At 36.6% G+C, this 18,586-nt stretch overlaps 1 protein-coding gene across 1 annotated transcript in view; it reads right to left on the bottom strand.

Moving 5' to 3' along the window:
• rims3 (regulating synaptic membrane exocytosis 3) overlaps window positions 1-17,023 on the bottom strand; it is a 72,373-nt gene extending 55,350 nt beyond the window's left edge. Inside the window, exons 1-2 of the mRNA XM_016466235.1 lie at window positions 16,821-17,023; window positions 4,102-4,390 (exon numbers count right to left, since the gene is read on the bottom strand). Of these exons, the coding sequence (XP_016321721.1) occupies window positions 4,102-4,351 (250 nt within the window). The 5' untranslated portion in view covers window positions 4,352-4,390; window positions 16,821-17,023. The remainder of the gene's footprint in view (window positions 1-4,101; window positions 4,391-16,820) is intronic.
• Window positions 17,024-18,586: the final 1,563 nt, after the last annotated feature.

Here is an 18,586-nt window from a genome sequence, read left to right as displayed (position 1 = left end):
TTCTAGTACACCCCCAAAACAAAATCAAGACTTTGTAAAAGAGCATAATAGGACCCCTTTAATATTTATTAACTTTAAATGAAATATTGAATAACAAAACAGTAAAATTATAATCAAGTACTTTAAATGTGCTTTACTATGTTAGTAAACACATCAGAATAAGTGTATACTCTATTTAAGTACACTTGAGTGGCCTTTTATTCCATTAACATTATATTATTAAAAAAAAAAAAAGATATACATCTTTTTGAAACTGTTATCACATCCACATCAGCATTCTGGCCTCTAGCTGAGTATAAATGAGTCTATTATCAGTCTTGTCAGTCAATCACCCATTCGATTCTCCTTCATCACTCAATTTCTCCACCGTCTTTCGGCTCCCTGAGCTTATGCACTCACATTTATTGCATCACTGACTCGGAGCTGAATAAGACCCACACCACAGTATCGGATTAAATTGCTTGGCTGGAATCCATGGTGTGTGGAAGTGGAAATGTGACAGAGCAAAGTAAAGCAGTTATCCAGGATAAGGGTGCTGAGGTGCTGGCCCTGATGCCCCAGACAGGTGAACCCTGGAGCCCCAAACCAACAATACATCCAGCCCTTGAGACTCATCAGCCCTGCTGGGAGACAACAGCGCACTGAAAAGGTCATCCTTTATAAAGCGCACATAGGCAACAACATAAGGTAATGAGAGAGAGAAAGTAAGAGAGATAGAAAGAGAACTGACTCTCTGTGAAGTCACGCCCTTATAACTTTACAGACCAATACTAATTTACTAAGTGATACAAGGTTTAAAAAAATTAACATACTGTCATCATTTACTCACCATCATGTCATTCAAAACCTGTTAGACCTTCTTTCTTCTGTGTAACACAAAAGAAGATATTTTGAAGTATGTTGCTGGTCCCCATTATATGGACAAAAAAAGAGACATTTCTCAAAATATCTTCTTTTATGTTCCACAGAAGAAAGAAAGCCATACCGGTTTGGAAAGACATGAGGGTGAGTAAATGATGACAGATCTTGCAGTTTTGGGTGAGCTATCCCTTTAAAGAGCGAAGTTACAGGCAGTATTTTTTCGTTTTTTCACATTTTTAAATCTTAAAAATAGGCATCGACCTATTATCGATCTGGCACATTATCTGCCCTGAACCATTTTTATGGTTATCGGTATCGGTCATTTTCTGAACCGATTTGCCGATAAAATAATTTAAAAGCATTTAAAGAAAGTTTTTGTCAGAGCCCTTAATTTTGACATTAATTTTCATTTTTACATTTATTTTTCATTTTTACACCAGACATATATATTAGTTCAAAGTATCGGTTATCGGTCTGCTTGATATGTAATAATCGGCATCGGCCCTGAAAAACACGCCAGTCGCCCCAATCTTAAAATCTTGCAAAAACATTATGGATTAAACAGTGTGTAACTCCCAAATGACGTAGAACATCAGTAAAAACACCTATATTTGCTTCAAGGTCATTTTATTTACTGTACTGTATTTTTGCACTGTTCACAGACGTTTATTTCTATGGGATATTTTTATTGCTTTCAAATGATACTTTTCCCATTTTAGTGATTTAGAGGTGCATTTGTCTCGATTCTGATTCCACGTTGCTGCATAAATTAACCATGCTTCACTCAAATTGTTACGGCGATAATGTAATTTGAATTAAAAAAAAAATTTCACTAGTAGTCTCAGACTTTATGTATAGCCCATTGTATATTTAAGTCAAGTAATACTATTCTAGTAATACAATTTATTATACATATAATTTATATTAATAAGCTATTAATAGTTATATAGGACAAAATGGCCCATGGTGGATGAAACTTCATTGCCCAGAATGCCCTAATGTTTGTCAAAGCAAAGGAAGTGTTTTGACAGTTTAGAGAAATACATCTAATCAGTTGAGAAAAAACATATCATTCATACGAGGGAACAAACAGGCATAATTAAATTAATAAAAAAACAACTGTTGGACTAATAAAATCCTTCTGTTGGGTGACAGAAGGATTTTGGGTGACACTGTGCTGTCATTGCAAGTTGAATTCCTATTCAACATCCTGTAGCCAAATTCACTCTCATGAATCAAAAAGGAGCCAGTTCTTAAATTCTGAACTGTGCAGAAACTGAAGAAACAGTCAACAGTAAAATATATTTAACCCAATGTGTTCATTACAAGAGTCCTTACAAACTGGCAGCTGGATTTGTCTGACAGGTTCGTCTGCGTTTGCCAGGACGGCTCACATGAACACACTGCAGCGCTGGCTTGCTGAACTGTGTTAACGCTTGTGGGCTGCTCTTGACCCTTATAGAGAGCGAGAGTGTTACATGACAATTCCCCCTGGTCACAGAGTCTGTAATTACCCCACAGGAGCACAATTACACCGGAGGAGAGCAAAAATAAGAGGGTATAAAAAGAAAGGCACAGCCGTGGGCTGCAGACAACAGAAGCGTCCTCAGACTCTAATCTAGGTCGGTGAAATCCTCTCTTTCTCACCAACAAGACAAACGGAATTGAGATGCAGGTTTATTCCTGGGAGAAGCCAAGGTTATGCTGTGTTACTCAGCCACACATGCATGAGTCATGCAGGGTGATGGGAAGGTTAGCCTGTTCAGCGCTTGACTAAGAGCAATCTACACACGCTCCGCTGACTAACACACAGCATTAATATCCTACGGCCACAAATAAACATGCAGACCAGATGAAGAACAGCTAATGAAGGGGTTTCCCTGTATGTCTGCACCAATTTAAACACAAATTGATGACTAAATTCATACACTTTCTGAAAGGTGTTTGACCGTACTGAAGTGTTTTGGAGGCTATCAGAGCAGAGCTAGGATTTAAGCTAAGAGCTGGGTTTTAAAAAAGACAAGTAATAAGTGCAAGATCTAAAAATGTGTGTGTAGATAATGGAAACCAATGAAACATGGTCAGAAATAGTTCATATATTTATCTAAACATATTTATCCAGAAACGATTTTTTCCTAGTAGGCTACTACCATTATATTTTCATTAAATCACTGTGGAACACAATGAAGCTCCACTATAGTTTATAGTGCGCATAAGAGTAACATTGTGTGCTAAAAAGCATTGTTGGAAAGGTTACTTTGGAAATGTAATAGGTTACAAGTTACCCTATTAAAAAGAAATAAGTAGTGTAACTATTTCAATTACTTTATTAAAGTAATGTAACTGATTACATTTGATTACTTTTTGATTACTTTTCTACATTTCTAACTGTTAATAATTTTAAAACATGCAGGCAGGGTTAACCTTACAGTAGTACTCAACACTGATTACTGTCAGACTTTCAAAATCCTTCTTCATTTTAATTAAATTTAATTGTCCTAAAACATTAAAAAAATAGGGAATACTTAGTACATGCTCTTTTTTTGTCCTCCTGATCATGTAAAGATTAAGGTGACACCGGCCCTCCAGGACCGAGTTTGGGCACCCCTGGTCTAGATGTATATTAGACTGGTTAAACCTGCAGCTCTGGAGTGATAAGTTATTCCGTTTGTGTGTTTTAAAGCTTGGCTGTGTTCAGCTGCTTTGATATTTCTCTGTTTTTACTGATTTCTGGAATGTAATGTCTTCCTGAAAGCAGGGAGGAAAATTGTTAAGCATGAATTTTTTTGCAATGGTTGGTTGGACAATGACTGATATCATTGTGTGAGACTCTTGTATGACATTTGCATTAATGCAATATCAAGTAGCCTATTGTTTTATAATAGCAATGAATCTAATTTCTCTGAAAACCTGAATGATTTTATATTGTTATAAAAGTCCACAAGCCAGAAAATACGATAATAATAATTCTGTCTTGCATATGGCCCTCAAAACAGTTGAGGACTGAGACTGACAGGACTTGGCAACCTTATGAAACCTTGAAAGTTAAATAAGGACAAGAACGTAGAGCGGAGGTGAAGAAAAGTGAAATGAAGTGAGAAAAAACTACACACCAGAAATGGCAAACCATGGTGTGAAATTGTTCAGGCTGCGACAGCGAGAGCAAACAGAGGTGAAGAAAACAACAATCATATCTGACGGAGAACAGCAGGGTAGCTGGAGTATTCAAAGCTTGCCCACCTTGCTGGTTGAGCTGCAGTGTGCTCTTGCTCCACTGTGACAGACCCACGATGGCTACCATCTTGGCTCCCAGGCTGGAGCGACGCTTCTTGTTTCCGGCCAGGCCTGTGGCGTCGGGCCCCGTGCTGCTGGGGCTCTTCTCCAGGCTGTACATGGCGCCGCTGATGCTGGAACTGCGAACCACGTTCCGGGCCGCCACCGCACTCATCCCGCCAGGGCTGGGTACGTCCACTGAGCTGCTGAGCATCATGGTCCCACACTAGCCTCTGGGCGCAGGGCTGGACTGAGGCTAAGAGGAAGACAGAGGGTGAAAAGTTAGATGCAACTATTCAATTATGAATCAAATCCCAAGAGTCTTTACTCTATACTTAATTTCAGTGGCTGTGTGTCATTCAAAGGATTAGGGTCAGTAAGATTTTTTAATGTTATTGAAAGAAGTCTCTTATGCTCACCAAGGCTGCATTTATTTGATCAAAAATACAGTTAAAACAGTAATATTGTGAAAATATTGTGAAATATTATTGCAATTTAAAATAACTAATTTCTATTTGAATATATAATGCTGAATTTTAGGCATCATTACTCCATCATTACTTCAGTGTCACATCAGAAATCATGCTGATTTGCTGTACTAGTAACGTTCTTACTGCTATCAATGTTGAAAACAGTTGTGCTGCTTAATATTTTTATGGAAACTATGATAAAAAAAAAATTCTGGGTTCTGTAATGAAAAGAAATCCAATTAAGCTCAATTTAATAAACAATCAAATGTAAAAAAAAAAAAAAAAAAACACTTAACACTTAAAATATTTTACAAAATATTTTGGAATCTAATCAACTAAGTTATGTTCCAAATTTAAAGTTGATATCACAAAAATTGAGGTTACTGTGAGATTTTGTTTAGGTCCTATATTAATAGCTACCCAAACCACATAATTTTTAAAGCATTTTCCTGTCAAATGTTTTACATTTCTATCACAATATTACTTCTATCACAAAGCAGTCAACAATTTTGAGTGTATAAGCTTTCGAATGATATCTAATTTAGGATGATTAGCATCGCTAATGTGACGCTGACAGTTAAGAGGTTAATGTCCACAAAGTTTTGACTGGTAGTCTATTTCTACAAAGCATCCCATTTTGCTGAGTTAACTCAATAAAATAGTTATTAATTTTTTTCAAATCAGTATTTTCATAATGCACAAGTTTAAATGATTTATGTATCAGCCTTTCCTGCACCACTGCAAAACAAATCATATTTACCTGAGCTGTGAGTTGTCTGTATTGAACGTAATGCAATAAAAGTTTGTGTGCCATGCAATAATGGCAAGAAACATCTTTTTATGAAGTTGACCTTATGGGTTGCATGCAAAAAACAAACAATGCACACAAACAGTGTAGTCCGATCGATGAGTAAATGACTTATGAGTCGCTTCTTTTCAGTGAATCAAAATCATACAGAGCGATTCCTGAAACAATTGACTCTTATGAATCAGTTCTTTTTAGTCAATCAAAAACAATCCCTCTCTCCATAACATTTTCTATTTTGCTATAAAAATGTCACTAACTACAAAATCTTTAAGTGAGAATAACAAAAAAATATAATAAATGTTTAAATGAACACTAAGATGTGCATTTCAAACATCATAAATTGTGATTTAAATTAGCACACATATTTCTCTCATGTGGCTTGCTTGGCTCAGCATATGAGGACATGAAATGCTCTTGCTCATGTGTGCAGAATGATGCTAGCCTGATAAATGATTCAGAAGAAGGACTGGCGTGACATCTAAACGCACTAGTAATCAGAAATGTTTGTTTCCTGCACTCCCATTCTCTTTCTCCGCCGCTTTGATCTGCGCTTCCTCATATCAGCTCAAGTGTTTCTGGGTCCGTGGCAGTCCTCCCTCTTGGAAATGAATCAGCCTGCCTCCCTGAGTGATAATAATCATAATTTAGAGCTGGATCTGGACTAACACTCCTTTGAAATGAAAATGGAATGAAAAGAAAGCAGGGTAAGTCTTTATCATAGTAATCAGGTTGATTTAGGCTCGTGTTGTATATGGGGTCTGAATGGCTGGGAGGGCTGAGCGGAGAACAATGGGCTGAAATGTGGCAGCATGGCCGATCAAAGCGACCCGCGGCCTTCAGCTGCTTTGTCTGCCGTCGTGCCTCGAGCTCTAAACTGTGGGCGCTAATAAATACAGACAGATTAAGAGGGCACCTTTTATCAAAACGTCTCACTGCGCAGACTGTATTACAGCAAGGCATCACCCACGCCGTGCAGACAAAGCCTGACACTTTTGGGGTCAACTAGAAGCGGGTGAAGTGGGTCCCGTTTATTTACAGTGTCCTGACAGGACTTAATAGAGCGAGAACTTGTGGGTCGCTGTTCTCTCTCAATCACAAATACCACTTTACACAGACACGCTGGCAATGCTGCTGGTGCCAGACCCAGTGCCCAGTTTGGCCCCGTTCCACGTGTTGCCAACAAGGAAAAGCAGAAAAATAGCCTCAGCTATGAGCCTTTAAACCTGCTGCTGGTCTTAAACCAGGAACCATAACGTCAGAGACTGAGAGTCAGGATAATATCCTCAGTGTAAAGGCTGCTGGTGCCAGACCCAGTGCCCAGTTTGGCCCCGTTCCACGTGTTGCCAACAAGGAAAAGCAGAAAAATAGCCTCAGCTATGAGCCTTTAAACCTGCTGCTGGTCTTAAACCAGGAACCATAACGTCTGTTGAGAGTCAGGATAATATCCTCAGTGTAAAGCACGGTCACAAATCAAAACTAGATCACAAAAAACTGATGAGCACAACAACCAATTTCAATTTTTGTTGTGCTGCAAAGGTAACTCTATTAACGAAAAAGTGAATCTGTTCTGTTCATCTGACATATAACGACTTTATTTACAAATAGCATGCAAAAATTGATAGGTGTTATAATTGTTATATATTTAACGTTTTAAAGCTATAAAGTAGCTGAGACTTTAAATCAGGTTTTCAAAACTAGTAAGACTTGTAAACATTGACTGTGATGCTCCATGTTTGTCTATATGAAGGGTTGGCAACTTTTAGGTCACTTTCAGGCTCTGGTTCACGGTCTTATGCCACCACACTAAATCTGACACCAACAAATAAGACAAAAATAAATCTACAAATGGAGAAACAGGTGTTTGTGCCCCTAAACCAGGGCATGAAATTAACAATTGCAAATTTTGCCAGATCTGAGTAAATGTTCTATTTGGCCAGACCACTATGATGGGTGATAATTCATTTCCGATGAGTTGAATATATGCGCTGTCAGTTACAGTAGTGAAAAACATTTTTGTATTGCAACAAGGAAATGGATGCTATAATTTAGCCTAAAATATGCATTTTCATGCATCATAAAATTCACCCAAGAAATTATTCTTATAAGAGGAGTAACTGTAATTGGTCACACTTTAGTTTAGGGACCAATTCTCACTAATAACTATTAACTACAAATATGGTCAAGGCATTAATATGTGCTTTATTAGTACTACAGCCAATTTAGTATTAGTAAAACAGCCAATATTGCTTGTAATATGCATGCTAATAAGCTACTAGCTAATTGTCAGAATTGGTCCCCAAACTAAAGTGTTACCCATGGGAACCTAATAAAGAGTAGGGCCTACATTTACAGGAAACGTAAATGACAGTTACTGTTTTTATAGGAGTGAATGTTTTCTTACACAACAGCTGCCATATCAAAATCTAGATTGCTTTTTGGTTTATTTTTATTATTTGTAATTTAGTGATTTATAACTGCCCTTCGGATTTATAACTGTAGACAAACAAGTTATATGTAGTCTATATTGTAATATTTATATACTACATAGTTTTTGTAGAGGAGATCTAAAATATTTGTAATTTTTTTTAAATAAATTAGCAAGTAAAAACTGACTTGGTGGTAAATGACCTTTTTTTTTAAATAATATTAATAAAATATTTGTATGTATTAAATACCTAATATTTATATTACATACCTACCATATTGGGTAGTTATCTAATCAGCATAGATGGTAGGGAACGTAAGTTTAAAAGGGAATGAGGGAAAGCATTTAATTATATATATAATATAAAACAGTGTGTGTGTGTGTGTGTGTGTGTGTGTGTGTGTGTGTGTGTTAGTGCAGTCAAACGATTAATAAAGTTTTTATTTACATAATATATGTGTGAATACTGTGTATATTTATTATGCATATATAAGTACAAACACATGCATGTATATATTTATAAAAAATGTTGTTTATATGTTAAATATCTTTATATATAATATAAAATATAAAAATGTAAATATATACATGTAAATATAAAAAAAATATTTACTGTATGTGTATGTATTTATATATACATAATAAATATACACAGTACACATACATATATTATGTAAACAAAAACTTTTATTTTGGAAGTGATTAATCGCGATTAATCGTTTGACAGCACTAATATATACATACTTTGGACGCAGCCTGAGAGTTATTGGGTTGAATCAGATTCAGTGAATCGTTCATGGGCGTTACTCAGAGTTTTTTAAACAAATGATATTTAAATATACCAAATACTATGAGAATCACTAGAGTGATCTGCAATTTTAAACTAAAAAAGAAATGTAGCCCCTAAATAGTCAATTTTACTGGTCAATGCCACCTTCGTCATTTTTTATCTGGGGCATTGCGTGTGATCCACCAGCTGGACCAACACTAATCTGTCAAAAACCAGCTTGGAAATTCATGCTGGTGTCATCTCAAGGGTGTTTTAACAATTTTGTAGACTTCAGCCGAACACGGTCCTTTAGAAGTAGTTCAGCGGAGAAGCAAACACCAAGATGACCCTCCCCAGACACGCTCAATCACTCTCACCACAGCAGAGGAGCCCAAATCTCAGAGAAGTGAAGAGGTCGTCATTAGTCACCGGAGAAAACGGGGCGGCCCATCCATCACTGGCCCGTTAACCCACTTCTCCATACAGGAATTTCTTAATTTGGACCTGCGCTCAACACATTATCTCCTTACGCTTCTTTTTGTGGGTTGGAGAGATAAGATGAATTATATGACCTCTTTGGGATGACGTTGACAAAAATCTATCTCTTTATCTAGCTCCTCTGGTTTAAAACCAAGACACTTCTGTCCTCACCGGAGAAAGATCATTATTTCTTGAGAAGTGTATGTGTTCATTGAATCCTTAGCAACTGCATTTCACTGAGCTGTCAGGGTGAGCGTGGAGCACATGAGTAACCAATTAATCAAATTACAGTTAATAGAGTTGAAATCATAATTGCTTTTAGCCTCGTCAGTTTCTGGGCAATGGATACACGTAATTACAGTTATTAATCAGTCCACTGGATGAGGGAAAAATTTACTTATTTTATTGAAAACAAATGATACGTTTTAAGGGTTGACAGCATAAGGAAGGGTCTTTGGAGGTGGTACCAAAAATATTTTGCCATTAATGCACACTATACACTCTTAGAAATAAAGGTTCTTTATTGGCATCTAGTTCCACAAAGAACCTTCAACATCAATGGAATCATGTTTCCATTGCACAAAAGGTTCTTAATGATGGAAAAGGGTTCTTCAGATTAATAAAATGTTCTAAAAATTGGTTCTTCTATGGCATCACTGCAAAAAACACCCTTTTGGAACATTTATTTTTAAGAAATGGATGGCCAGTATGATGGTAAATATCACAAGATGATAGAAATGCATCAACCAGTAGATTCTGGTATACTGTTTTATACCACAGATATATCAATTATAAGCGGGCAGAAATGCTTTCAATTATTTACACATGTGAGCAACCAAAAAAACATGGAGGAATGTCAAAATACACAGTGTGACATGTTGCAAAAAAGTTGAATTTACATTTGTGGTTGGCAAGCAATGACGCAACTTGCCGCATTCATACAGAATTCATTTGATGTGCTTCCACTGAGACTCAACTGAATAATCATGCTTCGCGTCCATCAAGTTATAAATAAAACGGGAAAATAATCAAACAAAAACAACAATGCTATCATTTACAAAGTATTTAACTCATCCGCCTATCCAAAAATATCTTTACCACATTTCTATTTACTATATAAACTACTGGGTTTTCCTGACAAAAATAACTGTATTGTCAAACATACAGTTACGGTGGTATAAAATCATAGCATGAAATCAGATTTTGTTTAACCGCCCACTTCAACGCACATCATGATTGTTCTGGTGCCTCTTTCTCTATTTCTGTATGTTTTTGGAAAGGATATATTTCATTTCATGTTCAAAGTCAGAGATTTCAGGCCAGGTCGCGTCTACATCACACTTGAGGAAGAGCGAGACAGTAGATGTGTGAACGCCAAACGCAAACACACAGTCCTCTACATGCTGTCTGTATAAGGTTTCTCTCGTCGCAAGAGCTATGCTGTGTCACGACATGAGTAATGCTACAGTCACGCTCGCTTACACACACAGCTAAAAGGAGGCCTGGACTACAACAGCCCACAACACTCTCTCCATTAACACACCATTAGCTGTGTGTGTGTGTGTGAGAGAGAGAGAGAGAGGGAGAGAGAGAGAGAGAGAGAGAGAGAGACAGAGAATCAAAGGAATAGTCTGAACTGAAAACGTACCAAATGTACCAGCATTTGAACATTTTGCATATGCTGACATGAAATATTTCACACTCAATTAAGGCTTTAACGGAGGACTGAGTCCATGTTCACTTATTATAAAGTTTCACAGAGTAAAAAAATCTTTAAAAATGCTATTGCCATTCTGTTTTATTTTCAATGGAGAGGGTTGTCACATGGATGCGACATGCTGAAATCACACGACCAGCCAAATACTACTTGCTCTATCTTTGTAAACACCCAGTTCTTGAACACTTTTGATTGCAAAACAAGTGATTGACAGCGAATAGTTCAGTTCTTCTTATTCTGAGTTTTATTCCACTCAGAAAGGTAACATTTTCAACAGCTGCATGTTTGTAATACAAATTCATTATTAAAGAGATGGATGAAATGAAAATTGTATCATCATTTACTGACCCTCATGTCGTTCCAAACATATATAAAAAAAATATTGGTGGAAAGAAAAGAAGAGTCACGTCACTTAACCAAATAGTTGACGGTAGCCATTGTCATCAATAGTATTTTTTCTCAACTATGGGAGTCAATAGCAACCAGCAATAGCCAGTTTGATAGCCAATAGTTTTTGATAGTTTTCTTCAAAAACAGCCCCAATGCTTGTGTCTCCATGAATTAGTGGTTTGTAAGTAAATGATGACAAAAATGTTGTGCGAACTATTCCTAAGGCGTTTTAACTTAAACCTAAAATAACAGTCTATCATCCATAATAAAGTTTCCACCAGAAAAAAAATCCTTTAATCCTTTCACATTAAAACTGACATCCACTGGCATATTTAGACGTGTTTTCCGCTTGTAAACGATGCTTAATCTGTGCATATTTCTCTTCTGATTTAGATACGACAAATTTTTCACTGGAGAAAGCAATATTATGGATAGAGGACTCGTTTGAAGTTAATAATGGATTTGTTTCTTATGAACACAGTTTTTCACTTCACAAGATGTTAATTGATGGACTTGAGTGGTGTAGATTACTTGTGGATTATTGTGATGTTTTTATCAGCTGTTTGGACTCTCATTCTGACGGCACCCATTCACTGCAGAGCATCCTTTGGTGAGCAAGTGATGTAATGTTAAATTTCTCCAAATCTGTTCCTAGAAAGAAACAAACTCATCTGCATCTTGGATGGCCTAGGTGAGTACAATTTCAGCTAATTTTCATTTTGGGTGAACTATTCCTGTAAGCACACTTCTTTTTCACAAGAGATGGAATGTCATTATGGTTGGAAGTTTGAGATTTCAAGTTGGATTAGTTCACATCTAACTTTAGATGAAATGTAGCAGTAATACAGCTAAGTGGAGAGGTAATTTCAACCAATGAGATTTCACTGTGCTACCCAGTGCAACATGACAGAAATAAGCGTCCAGCAGAATCTTGGATGTCCCTTGTCGTATTTGTGGCTGGTTAGGTAAAACACTCAGATTACAATGAAAGAGAGACCTTAGATTGCCTAAGGACAGGGTTTTGAGAGAGAGGGAAAGGGAACAAAGAGAGGCTGTGTCAGTACATTACATCCACAAAGTCCAGAGATACAAAGAACAAAAACTAGAAAGTGGTACAGAACATTTAGTGAAAATGAAAACCCAATCTCATCTGTAGCAACACATGTGCAAATGAGCAAAATGAATGGCCCTTCCGTGTCCTTGTCATCCTACGTTCCTGCTCTCCTCCCTCACTGCTTCCTTTCTCAGCCCTCTTCCAAATCTCTCGCTTCGTATTTAACCATGGTGCTGACACAGTTATCAGACAGAATGGGAAGGAGTTACATATAAACTGTGTTTTGGCAGCTCTTATGTTCTCTGTTTATCATTGTACCTTATCTAGTTGTTCTCAATTAAACAATACTCTATGTATATTGCATTATGCATTGTTTATTGATGTCTGATGTATTACATTAAATTGATAGTTCACTCAAAAAGCTTCATTATTTTCATACCTAAATGTTCCAAACCAGTATTTCTCCTTCTGCTCTTTTCCAAGCTATTACACTGAATTTAAAATTCAATCTGTCACGCAAAAAAGCTGTACTTGCAGATAATATAATATTAATGAAATAAAAGGCAATTTAAAGGAACAGTTCACCCCAAAAAAAAATGTACTGAAGATTTACTCCAAGATGTAGATGAGTTTGTTTCTTCATTAGAACAGATTTGGAGGAATTTAACATTACATCACTTGCTCACCAATGGATCCTCTGCAGTGAATGGGTGCCGTCAGAATGAGAGTCCAAACAGCTGATAAAAACATCACAATAATCCACAAGTAATCCACACCACTCCAGTTCCTTTTTGGGTGAACTGTTCCTTTAATTGTCTCCCTTTCCTTTTTCAAAATGACAATATTATTGTGCTAATAAGCATCTTGTTCTTAATTGACTAGCCTGGTTAAACGATGGTAAATTAAAACAATTCAATAATTTATTCACTTTCTTTCGTCTCAATTTCTCTTGTAGTATTTTTTTTTGCAGTGGGTGATGAAGTGAATTCTCTCGGGTGAGTGTGAGCTCCTCAGTTTGGATGGAGGGTCGGGAACATTGATTCCTGTTAGCGCACAGCAGACTTACACCCGTCTATCTCTCTCACTCTCACTTTCACACTCTCTTCTCGCTCTGTATGTATTATATGAGACCTTGTATGTCACTGATGATCAAATCCCTCTAAATTCAGCCAGAAAATGCATGAGTGAGGAAACGATAGAGGGCTAAAGAGGGATGCGGACAAAAAAAATGTGTAGCAGCACTCAGCATAAGGGTTGCAGTCGACCGCAGAGTAGCTGCATATTTAATGTGCCCTTTGGTTGTGAGTTTAATCCTAGCGTTATGATGCTGCAATTACTGGAGAAAGATGGGGGCATGTTTACCATTCACTGTAAGGAAACAAAGACATGATTTGTATTCAAAGTGCACCAAAAGCTTCTAAGAGTCTTGTGCTTACATATTACAAACTAAATTACAAAGGTCATATTAGGATACTTGCATAAACAGTATGGATAAAAACACCTTAGTCATGTATGAAAATGTAGACATCAATGCTTGGTCAACACATTTCAAGTATATACAGTTGATACATTTGGCTCTATTTACTCTATTTCTTGTTTTGCAATATCCTGTTTCACAAAAATATGTCAGATTACAGAAGTAAAATGAGTTGCCAACAATATTTCAGGTTTACTTTAACATGTTCTTGAACCACAACCTCAGTACTCATGGGGGCGATAGAGTTAGGCTACATTGAAATATGATTTGCCATTAACCTAATATGTGTCAATTTTCAGGTAGCTAGTGATAAGCATGTTGACAATATAACTAAACAAGCAAGATTCTCTTTAAACTAATGGCATTTGTTGGCCTAAAAGAGAAAACTGACTGTAGAAGAAGACAATAATTCACACCAATGCTTGCTAGAGCGCCCCTAGTGGCAGCATTGGACAGCTTATTAAAAATTAATACTTTTATTCAGCAAAGATGCATTAAATTGTTTAAAAGTGACAGTAAAGACATTACTGTTACATAAGGTTTGTATCCCAGTCTCCACAAAAAATATTAACACAACTGTTTTCAACATTGATAATAATAATAAATGTTTCTTGAGCAGCAAATCAGCATATTAGAATCATGTGACTCTGAAGACTGGAGTAATGATGCTGAAAATTCAGCTTTGCATCACAGGAATAAATTACATTTTGAAACATATTCAAATAGAAAACAGTTATTTTAAATTGTAAAAATAGTTCACAAAATTACTGTTTTTGGATCAATTAAATGCAGACATTATCAGCATAATTATTTCAAAAACATTAAAAATTTGAATTTTACTGATTCCAAACTTTTGAAAATGATTGTATAATGGTTCTGACCTACATGTCACTTATAAAAGATGTCTTCCAATTATCTCTATAATTTTTATCTAATTTTACTTTAGATCAGGGAACACTACTGTATTAAGCATGCATATTATTAGCATATTAGCTGTTTATTAGTACTTACAAAGCACATATTAATGCCATATTAATTCTGCATGACAATATTTTAGATCCCTTAACTTAGCCATATACCCACTGCAAACATAACTACTACAACAACTGCCTTACTTACCATCAATAAGCAGCAAATTAGGAGTTTTTTTGAAGGGAAAACTCTTAGTTAAGAGTGAATATATGTTCCCTAATCTAAGGTGTAACTTTTTATTCAATTATCTCTATAAACACACTCATTTTTAAGTAACTAATAGTCTATTTCCAAACTGTAGATGTAAGGTAAAATGTCACAGTAACATTTGCCAAAAAAGTGAAATTCACAAAGATGAGCATAATTTGAACATCACAGCTCTTTGACAGGAACGGAAAGACACTTCACAGGATGGCCGCGGCTAAACGCCACAGAAGCACAGCCTCAAAAAGTACCACAGAATCTAATCAGCACCTCTGAACCGAGCTCAACAAAAACTATAAATCACAGATTTACTGCCATCAGGAGCCCGCTTGTATCCGAGCCCAGTCTACAAATAAGTATAACCTGGTATAAGAAGCACAAAATCTGGGCCCAGGAGCACCGAACGAAAAAGAATGGTTTATTTTACACTCTACTTCAACCTCGAGGTTGTGAAAAAGCCAAGGGTTTCTTCAACACAGAACACTTGTCTCTAGCTGTTGCATGTGATGCATTATTTACTTTATTAATTATTCACCTCCTGCGCACAACAAACATAACAAATATGTGCAGGTAGCTACTTGAAAAATGGATCAGAACAACAAAAACTAACATCAGACCTCTGACTTCACTAAAAGAACCACAAGAATTCTTACATTCTCCATCCTTCTGGGCTTGTACCTGGCTTTACCATAGTATTTGAGTGGCACTTCTCAGTATCTGGACATATTAGAGCATCGATGAGCCCATGTACTGGGAAATGCCTCGCATTTCTTGATCCTATTAAAGCCAGCATGGCCTTTGACCGAACATCAGTACGTAGGCACCAAATAGTCTGGCAGCTGTGAACAGACCTATAAATCGGATATTTTACTGCTCTCCTGTAGCTCTCTCAAACGGACGATGTACTTCAATCAGTGAAAGCTGTAACCGCCCTTTACGGCCTTCAGACACTTTATGGATTTAACGTATCGACTCAAACGTATCTCACAGGGATCACTGCACCAGTGATATACATATAGATACACACACACAACTTAAACAACAGCTCGAACTGATTCACTGTACAAACCGAACAGATCCACCATAAATCAATCACATTTATCAGCTCATAAGCTGTGCATTATCAGCCACCGAGAAACAGATTTCATTTGAAAATGTCAGTGCTTGGATTCTGTTGATCATTCTGTTGATCTTTCATAAAAGGAAGCTATTACGTGTATAGATGAAATGCTGTAAATATTTAGTCAGCACATGCCACAATTCCAGTGCATCCTTGTATAAAACTCACAAGGATGCTAAAATGTCTCTAAACATCTATATAGCCTACAAACACTAAACTGTCTACTTTGAAATATGTTCAATATCAGTGAATAAGGAACAATGAGTGAACATTAACGTCCATAAACATCTACAGAATAGGTGTGCACATGAATTGTCTGTTTATTTCTTTATTTATTTTAATAATGTCTTTAATGGCAAAATTAAGATCTTAAGTTTAATGCAAGGTCTTCAATGCACCATTTAACGTAAATTGCCTCTTCTTATTAAGTGACATTGGACATCATATTTTGTCCTATTTTACGCCGTGAAGGAAAATACGCAATCATAAAACTAAAACAGATCTCTTTTAAATGATAAAGGGAATAACTAAAAATAAAAAGGCATACAGCAGAGGCTTGATGGAAATAGACCACATAGGCAGGAGTGAAAATAAATGCAGCGAGAGGTTTTGCAACATTCATGCAACGCACAGAATGTCACTGCTTCTCCAATTCAGTTGGCATTAACAAATGCATTTTTAATAAAACATAATCGATGCATGCATGATTGCTGACAACGATGCACTCGTTGCCTTTTAAATGCAGCTTTGCCCTAATAATAACAATTCAATGCATCATGCGAGCCGATCCAAACACTTACCGGCAAACGGCGAGCAGAAAGAGGCGCGGGATCGGTTCAGTTAGTCAGATAATGGTGTGTCTCTGTCGTGTCGTTGCAGATAATGTCATTGTTTGGGTTAGTTTGATGTGTCTGGACGATGTTGCATCCACAGAAGAGAGCGGCGAGCGACTGACGAGCGAGCGAGCGAGCGGCGCACTCCAGATCCAGCCTCTTCAAGGCGAGCGCGTCTCCATGGTTACACACCTGATCCGCTGGGCCCTATTGGGCAGGTGTGTAACCATGGAGACGACCGGATAAAACGCTAAATATTTCGTCCCCTGGCGCGAGGTACACGGGATAATCACACGCGGTTATTAGGAGGCGTAATGAACTTCTCATCAACATCAGCCCATACATCCTGACCAGACACACACAATTACAGTACTCTTGTTTACTGTCTTCTTCAGGCTTCCTTTTCCTGAAAATGGGAACATGTGCAGATTTGAAACCATAAAGATTGCCTAAAGGTTTGGCCTTTCTCACTTAAGGGGTCTTTAACGTATATAATCTTGAGGTCATCATAGCCTGTGTAATCTTTTGAGTTGATATTGCATGCAATGTAATTTTTATTAAGTATTTATTTAAAATGCACTAACTAATTAAAAAGTAATATTTCGCTGTATCCCGCTGTAATCATGTGCTTTTTCTACATAAAAAATATGTAGGATGGCTAATTCACATTAAAGTCTTTCTACCTACAGCATGATAGTACAACATGAATAAATATTTATCACTTTTTATTTGTAGTTTTGACTGCATTCAAGCCAAAATTACTATCGTTAAGTAAAACAAAAACTGTTAAAAATTAATCATACTTAAAATAAAATAAACATAAAATATACATTTTTAATTTTGATTAGCTGAAGTACTGAAATAACTGGTAATTACTGCAAATAAACTAAAACTAAAACTTAATGAAAACAATAAACATAAAAAAAAACACTAATAAAAATGACAAAAACGTGCGACAAAATTACCAAAACTTTAATAATATTAAAACAGAAAATAAAATATAATTTAAAGCTGCAGTCCGTAAGTTTTGTCTCTTTGTCGCCATCTTTGTTTGAAAACCTGCAATTGCAGCTGTTTGCGGAATTATCTTCCTTGCGTGGGTTGTGTGCCGGCGTGGATAAATCTAATGTTTTGAGGAGTATGTGTGGCAGTCAGTCACCGCACCAGTGTGGATACTGCACTTCGCAATCACAGATTCTAGACTAAGTCTTGGAATATATGACCCAAATAAGAATTTTCCCCGTATATTGTTCATAAACACATAGTCCTTTCTGGATTACAATCTGCCATCAAAATAATAAATGTAATTATTCCAGCTGCTGTAAGAAAAGGCTATAAACGATCGGCCACCTGCAGGATCCTCACATGCGATAGCCTAGTAGCCAGGACAACTTCTTTATGTTTACAGACGTGACGTAATGACGCAGCAGCATGCTCGAATTACGCGCGAAAACCTACCCATAGCACTCAAATTAGAAAACATTATTATAAGCTAACCGCTGTGAATCAGGCTAAAGCAAGGCGATGGTTTTGAACACTAGTTATGTACTTGCTCAAATATTGATTTCGGATAATTTTTTAACCAAAAAAAGTTACGGACTGCAGCTTTAAATCAAAATATTAACAAATACTGTAATAATATATCAGTAATATTAAAATAACATTGATTCAAGCTCAACCATTCAACCCTGTTACCAAGTTATTGTAAAAAATGTGCAGTATAAAAATTTTCA

Source organism: Sinocyclocheilus anshuiensis, unplaced genomic scaffold, assembly GCF_001515605.1.
Source record: "Sinocyclocheilus anshuiensis isolate Anshui unplaced genomic scaffold, SAMN03320099.WGS_v1.1 scaffold132, whole genome shotgun sequence".
Taxonomy (NCBI): Eukaryota; Metazoa; Chordata; class Actinopteri; order Cypriniformes; family Cyprinidae; genus Sinocyclocheilus; species Sinocyclocheilus anshuiensis.
Note: the sequence above shows the minus strand (reverse complement) of the source record. Positions and strands in the feature narration are given on the sequence as shown.